The 12,930-nt window shown below is 40.1% G+C and overlaps 1 protein-coding gene across 1 annotated transcript in view; it reads left to right on the top strand.

Annotated features, from left to right (window-relative positions):
* ASTN2 (astrotactin 2) overlaps positions 1-12,930 on the top strand; it is a 377,384-nt gene that overhangs the window by 216,429 nt on the left and 148,025 nt on the right. The window contains exons 6-8 of the mRNA XM_072124956.1: positions 3,468-3,635; positions 11,516-11,600; positions 12,392-12,466. Of these exons, the coding sequence (XP_071981057.1) occupies positions 3,468-3,635; positions 11,516-11,600; positions 12,392-12,466 (328 nt within the window). The remainder of the gene's footprint in view (positions 1-3,467; positions 3,636-11,515; positions 11,601-12,391; positions 12,467-12,930) is intronic.

A 12,930-nucleotide genomic window follows, 5' to 3' on the forward strand; every position in this document is an offset into this window, starting at 1 on the left:
GCGATTAGATTTTGGTGCACCTGCACCGACTTTCATGCGACAGAAATCATGGGGGGGTTGCCGTCCGACGATCCAACTGATTCGCACTGAGCGCGGGATTTAACTTTCAAATTGTGTCGCAATCCAAAGCACTTACATGCACCAGGAAGAAGAAAGTGCACTCCGTCGGACCTGAGCGGGGAAACGACACATGCAGGATATCGGGCGCACGATCTTAGTGAATCACGGCACAGGGCATTATCATCGAACAATGCACTTTCGGGGAACTCCTCCGTACGGGTAAGTAGATGTGCCCCTATGTCTCTCATACTGATGATTTTACATGGAACTGCTGAGAAAAGTCCACATTTTTAAACTTTTTTTTAAACACCCTAAAGGGGTTGGCCACTTTACTTTCATACTGTGTTTGTGTGTGCGGTGGGATGGATATAAGGTAACTTGCCAATCTTACATTTTACATCTATTAATATACATCAATTTACATCATTAATAGTTCTGCACCATTTTACGATCTATAAAATAAAAGCAGTAGTTCAGAAATGTCTTTTACCTCATCACCTCATCATCATTCCTGTCCATAGATGGAGGGTCATGTTATCTCTATCTGTCCTTGTACAATCTACCTTCCAGGACCTTAATCTTGCATTCATGAATATTATTATATGGACAGTTAGAGATAACTTTATATTTCAAGAAAGCGGAGCAGAGCTATTAAAGGGGTTGTCCGAGACTGTATAAAAAAAACCCCATCGTGGCTGGGAGGGGGCTGCTTAAAAAATAAACATTTACTTACCTTCCAGCACCCCATGCTGCCATCTCTCCAGTCCGTGCTCCATGTAAACAAGCAGGGGCACAGATGCCGCTCTGCATTCAGCTTCTGGTCGGCCAAGGTAGCCGGCCATGCCCACCCGTCCCTATCCCCAGCGCTGTATATGTGGGCAGACACCTCACCCGGATAGTAGCTGTTTGTTTACATGGGGCAAGGGCCAGAACGGCACCGGGATGTAAGTTAATTTTATTTATTTTATTACATTTTATTTTATTATTTTTTAATTTAAAAGCAGCCCCTTCCTGGACACCATTGTTTTGTTTTTTTCATACAATCTCTGACAACCCCTTTAATAAATATATATTTGTAACTTACCTTTTATCCTGCGTGCAGGTATCACACAGCAGGTAATTGTTTCAGATTCATCAGATGAGTCACTGTAAAAGTCAAGAGAAAATAATAACTAATAACTCACAACAGTATGTTGTCAGTATGAGTAACACTTCACAGATCATGTTTCTTTCAAGACCATTTTTATTTATTTGGTTAAATAAAGTCATGCAGGTGGAAAGATTAGGACTAAAGTCAAGCTCTCCTCACCAAAGAATGATCACTTCACTGTAATTGACATCAATCACTAGACTTCAGGAGACCCGGATGGAGGACCAAGAGTTACAGCAAAGAGGACATGCTGACATGGGGAGAGCTTGACTTCAGTCTGAAACTCTCCTCTCCATGACTTTATACAACTATTTTACATCTCGCTTCAATGTTGATTTTCTGTATGATGCCACCACACTGGACCATGAAAGAAACATCATCTGAAAGGTGTTATCCTGCTAGTGGTTTATTAGGGCAATTTCTGATCACAGCTTCCATTTGTATAGGGTACTTACTGTGGGGGCAGCACAGTGGCTTAGTGGATAGCATTACAGCCTTGCAGTGCTGGGGACCTGGGGTCAACATCTGCAAAGAGTTTGTATGTTCTCTCCGTGTTTGCGTGGGTTTCCTCTGGGTCCTCCGGTTTTCTCCCACACTCCATACTAGTAGGTTGATTAGATTGTTAGTCCCATTAGTGACAGGGACCGATTTGGCAAGCTCTGTGCAGCGCTGCGTAACAGGTGTGTGCTATATTATTATTTTTTTTAATTATTATTATTTTATATTATTATTATTTTTTTGTTTAAACAAAAAATGATTAAACCTTCATGTATTCTGATAATTAATGTGATGGACCCTGTGACTATAATCTGGCAGCATCACTACTGTATAACCCGGACAATACACATCAGCCTTAGTAAGCTCTTCACATTTCCCATGGCTTCCCTGGGATATTATTAGAGCACTCCAACTTATGAAGTAAGTGATTCTAGTAATAGAAGTATATCAAGGGACTGCTGTGTGTGCAATATCAAGTGTAGAGTCACCTCCAGCTCATCAAAGGTGAAACTACACCTAGTACCACTAGTGAGAAGCTCTGCTAATATTTACCTTGTTAAATATTGTATAAAATTATGGGATTAGGCAGTTAACGAAGAACAACTGTAGTTCCCAGCAAAATATTTTATTTGTTGGAACATAGTAAAAGGGTTGCTAAAGGAAAAATCCATCACGATAAACCAGGGACACTTACTCATAGATCCAGGCACCATGAATGTGTTAAACTTCTTATATTTGTTGTCTATGGCCTTCTTATTTCTAAAATCAACTTTTGAAATTATTCTAATGAGCCACAAGTGCAATTGGGCGTTACCTGAGCCTGTCCGTGCTTTAGCTTTACAGGTTGTTACAGTGTGCAGGAGGACTTCCCCTCCCCATGCTTCCTCTGCAGTGCTGTAATGTCAGAGAAACACAGGAAGTTATAGGACACAATGGGAGGGGGAAGTGCTCCTGCAAAGTTTAACAGCCTGTGAATCTACAGCAAGGAGGGGCTCTGGATATACCACCAATAACTTAAAGTTAATTTTAGAAGGAAGGAGGCCATGGAGGACAAGTATAAACAGATTACCACAGTCACAGCTAAGAGTAAGTGCCCTGGTTTATCTTGCTTACTTATGAATTCCTCTAAGCTGCTAAAAATATGGGTTAGCATGTAGTCTCACCACTAGTATCAACATTCAAACCTCCTCACTGTTTCTAGTCTGATGTTTCCCTGTGTCAATGTGCTGGTGTCATTGTAAAGATGGACTCAGTGGTGTAACTAGAAGCTGATGGGCCCCAGTGAAAAGTCTGTGCCAGGCCCTGACTATAATGTATGGTTTATAGTAATAGTCTTCTCATATGGGAATGCAACACCATAAGGGCCCCCTAAGCCTCTTGGGCCCAGGTGCGATCGCAATCTCTGCACCCCCTAAAGTTACGCCCCGGGATGGACTAGAAAGCAAAGACTAGTGGAAGATCTGGGAAACCTCATAACAGAAGAAAGAGGGGATGGGTGAGTTGAGTATGTATTTTGGTATGCATTGGGTAAGAGGCTGTTAGATAGACAACCCCTTTAAGAGATACTTTTACATGTATAATAACTAGGGTGACAATCCTATTTATTGTGCTCTGTAATTTGCTAAAGTTATTACTAATTGATTTATCTCCTAATAAAATGAAACTCATAACCCTACCACATCGTTTTATTGTCTATGGATATGAAGTGACGATGTTTGAAGTTTTTGATCTTCTTTTCCTTGTACCGCTTTATCTGCAGGGAGTAGCTTTGTGATAAGTGAAGGAAGCTTTCTTGATGTATCAAACTGGGTAAACCCCGCTCAACTGTTCCTCTACTATCAAGCAAATGCCAGTTCTCCGTGGGTGCGTGATCTCTGTGGCCAAAGAACAGTAGAAGCTTGTGAGCATATATGCGAGCCCGAGACAGGTGAGTCAAGGTTGGACCTCATAAGACTCATTAATGTAATTGTCTCATTCATAATGCAAGATGCCCGAGGCATGCATACTTAGGTATTACTTTACATTCCCCAGGGTACCTGAAGTATATGTTATGTCTGAGGAAGCTACTTCCCTAGGAGACTAATGAAATGATTTAAAGGGGAAATGTCAACTATTTTTGTTTCGGCTCATTTATGTTTAGTGATTTTGACATTTATTCGACCAGATTCCATAAAGGAAAACATCCTTTCATCCATAAGAGTTATTGTCTGGGAATAGATAATGGTTATGTGTTTGCACAAGCAAAAAACTCTATTGGAATCAGTAGAAAGTTCAGGGAAAACTTTGACACTTTGGGGCACATTTACTAATGGCTTTGCCCCAGTTTTCTGTCAGACTTTGCACGTTCTTTCTAGTGCAAACCGCATGCACTGGTATTTAAGAAGTGTCCGCGCCACATATGTGTCACATGTGACCTTTTTGTGTTGCGGCTACACTATACCCGGCGTGACACAAATTTCTGAACATAAAGGGTTGCATTACATTGCTGTAGAGAAAATTTGGCTCCATTCAGGGGCGTAACTACAGTGGTAGCAGCCGCTATGGGGCCCACAGAGTCAGGGGGCCCCGTCATACTACCTGACATACTAAAGAGTGGAGGATATGTACCATTATATATATATTATGCTGCACACTGTACAGTATAACATATATTTAACATATATGTGATGTATATATGCTCTATATGTATAAATGTGTGATTGTAACTTTTATGTGTGAGTATACAAATATGTATGTATATATAGAAGCCTGCTATGGGGCCCTGCTTCTCCTAGTTACGCCACTGGCTCCATTCATATAAACATTGCTTTATCTCATGGTTATGGGCATTAATTCATGCACAACAAGTCATTTATGGGTTAATAGGATCTTGTTTTTTCTGATTCCAACTATTCTGTTGCTGTTGTTACTGGTTTCATTGTTCTATTTCATGACCTAGTTCTGGCCAAGTTGTTGGATAAAAGGCTTGAAGTATGACTCTAATACTTTGTTATACAGAGGAGTTCATGACTGATGCATTCACTACAAGGTGTTGTGGCTGTATATTAAAGGGATTGGCAACTTTTCAATTAGACATGTCTCTGAATGTACCTGTACTTTTGCTTCCTTTAGAGCTTCAGCCTTTCCCTGCTCTCCCCATGCTACCCTCTGCATACATACACAACTTCTTATTTCTTACTCCTTGAATCTGACCTTATGGCGTCTCCCACTGTGCATCTTTCTCTCACAGTCCGTCTCATTGACAGATACAGGAAGAGGGGGGGCAGGATAACTCACAATCTCCTGCTGTAGCCCCTCCTATTTATCAGTGTTCAGACATGTTAACAAAGATTCATAGAGAGTTTGCAGGGATGCTGAATCACTTCAACATTCAGGGATTATTATAAAGACAGCGAAGGCAATGGCAACTGATGTAAAAGAGTAGCAAAACCCTTTAGGTTCCCTCACCCCCCCCCCCCAAAAAAAAAAAAAAAACATGGATGACAGTAGTTATGAATTGTTTTGATTTTTCTAAATGTGGCATTGTCCATTCTAATAATTTAAAATTTTTAATAAGAATCATTCTAATAATTTCTTTATTTATATAGCGCTATCAGATTCGTCAGCGCTTTACATCTCCACTTGGACTTGAGCATTTAACACACTAAGGCCTATAGAGTCTCAGATGTAGCTCTTGGTTTTTTGCAATTTCTCATTTCACAATCTGGGGTACATTTGCAGGGACCTCCATTCTGTGAAGATACATCACTGTCAGGAATGTTTTCCACTTTTAAATTATGTTTCTCACTGTAGAATGATGGACTTCCCACATTGAAGTAGAATTATCGACCTTCCCACATTGATGGCAACAATTAATACTGTAAGATTATTATGTCGTTCCTCCTTGGCACAGGCAAGAATCTAAAAGCTTAATAGGGAACCTGCCATGAGAAATTGCCCTAATAAACCACTACCAGTATATCGTCAAGCAGTTGAACAGCTTCTAGATCATGTTTCTCTCATACCTCAGTGTAATGGCATCATCTAGAAGATACATTTTGAACTGAGATGTAAGTTAGATGTAAGTCAGGGAGGCAGAGAGTTTAACACTGAAGTCAAGCTCTCCCTGCCTCTGAACACCTCCTCATGCACCAGACTTCAGGTGATCAGGTCAATGGTAGGAGGACCAGCAATTACAGTGAAGTGGGCATTTTAAGGCAGGGAAAGTTTGACTTCAGTGTTAAACTCTCCGCCTCCATGACCTCTTAAAACCAATTTACATCTCCCTTCAAAGTTGATTTTCTAGATGATGCCACCACACCATCATCTTGAAGTTGCTCAGCTGCTTGACAACATACCCCTAGCATTTTTAAGCCAATTTCTGATGAGCGGTTCCCTTCAAAGAGAAGGGACCTAATTTAATTTCCCTAAACACAGGTTGCACAGGTTTTTTTTTTTTACATGCAGCCAAACCGGAAAAAAAAAAACTGTGATTCAGCACATGATTCTGTCAGGGTGCAAGGTAAGTTATAACACAATTACAGGCGGTCCCCTACCTAAGAACACTCGACTTACATACGACCCCTAGTTACAAACAGACCTCTGGATATTGGTAATTTATTGTACTTTAGTCCTAGGCTACAATGATCAGCTATAACAGTTATCACAGGTGTCTGTAATGAAGCTTTACTGTTAATCCTGATTCTTATGACAACCCAACATTTTTAAAATCCAATTGTCACAGAGACCAAAAAATTTCTGGCTGGGATTACAATGATAAAATATACAGTTCCGACTTACATACAAATTCAACTTAAGAACAAACCTACAGACCCTATCTTGTATGTAACCCGGGAACTGCCTGTATATTGTAATGCACGAGCACAGAAAAGGCAGAAAGACATTTTTACAATGCAGATGTGATGGGCTTCTGCAACCTGTCTTTAGTCAAAATAAGGCTCCTGGTGACAGGTTCCCTTTAATACCAAGGTTACAATTGATGATCAAATAATTAATCAATTGGCAGCACCAGGTTGGTACTCATAATTCAAGTAGAATCTAGGGCAGTGATGGCGAACCTTTCAGGCACTGAGCGCCAAAACTACAAGCAAACAAGAGATATTTTCACAAAGTGCCAAATGCCAATTCAAAGTAATTCACAGGTTTCAAACGTATTGGCGCCCTGATTACACCAATACAAGAGAAAGAAGGAGAAATTTAGTTTGTTATTGTAGTTTCCCTCTAAAGTCCTCTTAACAGGATGAATCATGGGTCCGGAGAAGAGGCTACAATGATAATCAAGCTCTGTCCACACCTCCTTGATTCAGGTCTTGAGTCCTGAATGATGACCTTTGTAGTGGGCAATGCCCTGGGTGCCCAAAGAGAGGGCTCTGAGTGCCACCTCTGGCACCCGTGCCATAGGTTCGCCACCACTGATCTAGGGGGTACTTAATTTCACACAAATTTTTAATTTTATCTTTGAGGGAATGGTGGGGGGATATTCATTTAAGCATTTTTTGCTTTTTCATGGGTAAAAAAAGCTGAAATCTATATTCTGTATGAATATCATCACCTAAACACTTCCTACATATGGTACTAGAATCAAGCTTTTTGGAGAATGGAGAATGTGTCTCTTCTGCCTGCTTTCCATCTGCGGTTTCAGGACCTTTGGAGGTCTTTCAAAGGTCCTGAAATGGCTTGTGTACATGTATATTGATAGTCGGAAAAGGTGAACAAGGATTTTAGAGGTGAAGGTCCTTCTCAGTATAAAATTTGGTGGGTGGTTTTGGAGGCCATGGACCCCCTAGAAGTTATAATCCATTACTCGACAAAGGCTTGGACTCTGTCTGCTGTGGATTCAGTAACGTTTGTGGATTACATTTTAAGACATCCACCTCAAAATTGAAATCATGTGACGTAATGTGCGGTCATATTCCAGGATGCTCAGGACCAGCAAAGTTCTCTCTATCTTTCTGTTCACAAGATGGGAGTCCACCATTTTTCCCATAATTTTACCAGTTCAGATTCCCGTAAACTAGACACAAGATTGCTTACAATAACTTTCTATTTCTGCCAAATCTCACGTATTTATATTGTTCTTAACAGACCAACTATAAACATAAGTGTTTGGTTATTGGTTTTGTTAAAGCCAATCTATAGCACGTAAAATCTATAAGATTATGATGCGAGTGATAACATTACTGAACACATGCCACAGATCTAATCCAATATCTACCGTAATTCCCCTCGCAACAATATAATAGAAGTGCAATTGGCGGTAATGGTGTATGTACTAAAGCCTGATTACATGTAAATGTAACCAAAGTGCAAAATAAATTTACAGAAAGATACTTAAGGAAGTTCCTACATTTCTAGAGAGATTTTTATTATTACCCGTATGTACAATGTTATGGTTTCTCTCTTTAAAAAAAAAAAATGGAATAAATATTCTATTTCTTCAGATGCTTCATCGCTTCTTTTCTCCACATTGACCTGAAAAATACTAAGCAGTCTGCTAGGTAATAGCGCAGGGAATTTTTACTAGCAATAACCACAGGAAATATCTATCAATTCCTACTTACAACAGTACAAAAATAAAGTAGTGTAAAAGCCAAGTGCCAAGGCGAAAACTGCCTTGACATTTACTGCTGCCTGGAAACTAAATAGGTGTAAGAAGTGTATGAACCAATACTGAGGAATAGAAATTGGCTTTCTCTCCTTGTCTTCCTATGGACAAATCCGTTTCTGCAAGTCACTGAGTGTATTTACTGGCTATTTATACAGCAAGGCAAGCGGATATGCATAGTGTAATGCTGAACGAGCAGAACTCGGCACCGGATAATGGCCAGACTTGGGTGAATGGGACACATTTTTCATGTCGGTGAGGTAGGCGCAATGATTTTCTGGATAATGGCTCAAATTCACAAAACAATATTTCACTGTTACACATAGTAGAATTAAACTTTGAGGAAAATACGCTTTATTAAATCTAGCTCTGGTTATCAGGTTTAATAAATTTAATATATGTATTGCTGCTGCAAAAGTTATTTCTAGAAGCCAAGGTTCATCACATCTAGATAAAATAAATACATAGATGAGCAGTGATGCCACTGTTTGGGAATGGACAAGGATGTAAAATGCAAGGCTGAAAAACACAGACAGTGAGGTTTATAGCTATGTCCCTTCCCACTCTAAATGGTAGATGACAACTGGTTGACATTCCCTTCTCGTGACAAAGTAAAAAAAACCATGGAGACAAAAACATGAAAAACAAACAGAAGAATAGTCATACAAACACAGGTCAAAACCGAAAGGACAATGCAGGATAGAATCAAGAGGCAAACGGATGCTCAGAAGACAAGCAAGGGTCAGAAGATCATAAATAAAAGCTAGCAAGGGACAAAGAAAACTTATGGAAAGTGGGAAGAGAATCTTGTTATCAAATATTAGAGATCCAAGACTAGCAAGGAAGGAATGTGATTGGGGGAGGCATCTGTCCATCACAGCTAGCTTAAATTAAATCTACCATCAAATTCACTCTTTCCTTTAAAATTACGCTTATGAGCCTGAAGGGCTCCTGGAGGTGTTACACGAGTCCCTTCAGCATCACAGGCTGTTACACTGTAATCCCCTCCTTTCTATTCCCTCAGCAATTCCCCCTCCCTTTGCTTAATGTTCTCACTGCAGAAAATTATTAAAACTTTATTTTAGAAGGAAGGGGTTTATTGAAAACAAATAATAGATTACCACTGGCACAGTGCCTGAATCTAAGAGTAAGTGCCCCTGATTTATCCTGCTTAATTTTGATGGTAGATTTACTTTAACTGCCTGCAGCCCAGAAAAAGTCAGCAGGAGACAGATGGGTGCGGTGGAAATCAATTAAGAGACTAGGAGAGGAATATGTTCAGACTAGTGCAGGGCATAATGCAAACTAAGTTCTTTAAAGGAAACCTACCATTTAATTTCATGCCTTATGAACCATGAAAATGCTGTAACTACACTGATGCAGGCACATATCTTGTTTAATCCCTGAACCAAGTGGTTTTGCTGAAAAAACAATGATAAAATTATGATAATGAAGCTCTGTCGCTTCTGTGACTGGCTCTGCGCTTTTCCTCTTACATTGAGTATGCACTGCACCAGAGAATGATGTCATCACTGTGCTGACCCTTACAGGCAGAAGTAATCAATCGCTGCACCATCCCCCAGCTGATGTGTATGAGTGATCCAGCTCAGGTTGTTTAGTCCTGTCTGGACAGTTTAGAAAACTCTGTGTTTTGTGTTTATCAATAGCATACTGAAGCAATCCAGATTTACCAAGGTCCTGAATGTTGTAATTGTTATTTCAGCAAAACCACTCAGCTCGGGGATTACAAAATATATGTTTTTGCATAAGTGTTTCTACAGCATTCTAAAGGTATGTTTGGTTTATAATGCATGAAATCAATTTATAGATTTCCTTTAAGTGCAGAGGACGGTGCTGAAGAATAGACAGATGTTTTTTGTAAGGCTTATAAGGATGAGTCCATGTGCTGCATGTGTTCCAATAAGAATATTGTTCTGGACTCTTTACAGATTTCGTCCTATTCATTGCAATAACAACACTGAAACATCTACAGTAGAACTGACATCCACAGCATTGATTTTGTGCATGTATGGTCGGTTGGTTATGGAAGTAGGAAATAACACTTTGATAGCCGCATACAGTAAATGTCCCATGAATCCACAACAGACAAAACTTCTTGCTATGCCGGTTTCTAAAGGATCGGAGAAATAAATGTTCTTGCCATCATCAGTAACAAGAAAAAATAATATGGAAGAAGGAAAATAGAGTGTGTACAGTATGCTGTTCCGGGTGTGATTCACTCACTGTCAGATTGGTCCGATTTTTCTCTACTTACTGCACAGAAATTGAGTTTTCATGATTCCTGTGGCGAAGAGCCAATATGCTTGTTGGAAGGGAAACAAGGAGCAATCTATATGTGACAGGAGACGTTTAAGCTGGTGATCTCAATAGAAACATATGCCAACTACATAAAATGCTAACGTTAAAATCGTATATTTTGACAATGTGGCCATGTTGGATTGTGGGTACCACTCATCATGAGTAAAACACATGAACCATAATTTTGTAAACCTAAGATATTGGGGGTCATTTACTAAGCGCCCAATTCGCGTTTTCCCGACGTGTTACCCGAATATTTACGATTTGCGCCGATTTTCCATGAATTGCCCCGGGATTTTGGCGCACACGATCGGATTGTGGCACATCGGCGCTGGCATGCACGCAACGGAAATCGGGGTGCGTGGCCGAACAACAACCCGACGGATTCGGAACCGCTGCATTTTTAAAAAAAAAAGTGTCGCGGGACTCGCGCTTACCTTCACTTGGTCCGGCTTGGTGGAGATCAGTGCATTCCGGGGAACTTCAGCGCAGCATCGCCACCTGGTGGACGTCGGAGGAACTACCTTAGTGAATCCCGGCTGGACCCGAATCCACCGCAGAGAACGCGCCGCTGGATCGCGAATGGACCGGGTAAGTAAATCTGCCCCATTGTCATGGGAATATCTCAATGTCCTTTTCATGCAGATTTATGGTACTCATGTTATAGAGGTTTTTTCTGTCTACTAAAAATATAGATAAAAAGGCTTTGCTGAGGGCTGGTTACATAACAAAACCATACTCAATTACCTTTAGCCCCGTTACATTGCACATTCTCTGATTTTTATACATGTTTATGCTTGTTTGCTGTTTTATTATCAGAATTTTGGATTCATTTAGGAGAAAAACATAAATGTACTTACTTGCATTTGTAAATGTGTCCACAGGCGAGTGCAGCTGTCATGATGGCTACTCTCCGGATCCAAATCACCCACATTTGTGTGTCCGCAGTGACTGGGGACAAAGCCAGGGGTATGTTACTTCAAAGTGCATTGATTTGTATGGTGACTTATACAGTGTCGGACTGGCCCACCGGAGCATCAAAGGATCCTCTGGTTGGCCCAGGCTATTCCCAATACCAAACACCAGAGGTCTAACAGTAAACAACCCACTTTGAAGCCTAGTAGAGTGTACTCCCTTAAGCTAGAGGTATGGTGGGCCCACAGGATAAATTAACTTGTCGACCCATGGAACCCCTGTCTGACAATGGGCTTGTATGGCTTTTGAGAGATTTGTATTGAAACAGAAATCAACATATGCCAAAATTTATTGAGGGAATGCAATAGGACTGGCCTTAAGTATGCACTCTTCTTAAAAAATCTTTGTCTTTGCAATTTATAAAAACTGAATTTTTATGCATGGTCAATGTATGATAGAGATGAGCAGATGCAAACTTCCCATTCAGGGTTCAGGTGCGCCCCGTGTGACCTGGACATATTGCCGTATTGGCTGGCGAACGGATAATATGGCAAATTTTCATCCGTAACTATTAGACAGGAATAAGATGCACCAAAGGGGATAAACCTTGCCAATCATAGCCTTGGCTAGTTGTTAGGGGTGTAAATTTGCCAGATTGGCTGTTCGGCAGGTCACATCTTTACCCGAGAATGGAGCCTAAATACAGAAAATATATAAATCTTACTTTATATTTTTCCCTGTTTAGGTCTGACTACTGGTTGAGGGTTACAAATACTGATCTACATAACTGACTTGAACACCGCTTAGTGGTCTTTACATATATGTATATTTGTCAATTGTTTTAGGCCATGGCCATACAACACCCTGGAGAGAGGCTATGATCTGGTGACAGGACAACAAGCACCTGAGAAGACCCTTAGGTAATGAGTTCTGCTATGAAATGAAAGTGGATGCAATAAAAATATGACGCGTAACTAATATTATGATATATATCTTTTTATTATGCAAACAACAACCTGTATTTGCTGATAGTGAACAAGCCCTGTAAATGGTTTAAAAAAATAATAAACTGTAAATTTTCATTAAGGTTTTCTATGGATTTCTGAACTGTTATATTTTTACAATGGGAAGCTGAAATATCCTATCAAAATACACATCAAAACTATTTCAGAAACCTTGTGTAAACCTTGAATAGGACTTTTTGAAATTGAAAAATCCATAACAAAAACTACCTAAAACTACCTACTTGAACTGTCAATCTGTGGAATAGCCTGCCTCAGGCGCTGGTCACAGCAGGGACAGCAGAGAGCTTCAAGAAGGGTCTAGATGCCTTTTTACACCTAAATAACATTGATAGTTATGTTGTATAGAATTGTTTCCTCTA

Source organism: Engystomops pustulosus, chromosome 9, assembly GCF_040894005.1.
Source record: "Engystomops pustulosus chromosome 9, aEngPut4.maternal, whole genome shotgun sequence".
Lineage (NCBI taxonomy): Eukaryota > Metazoa > Chordata > Amphibia > Anura > Leptodactylidae > Engystomops > Engystomops pustulosus.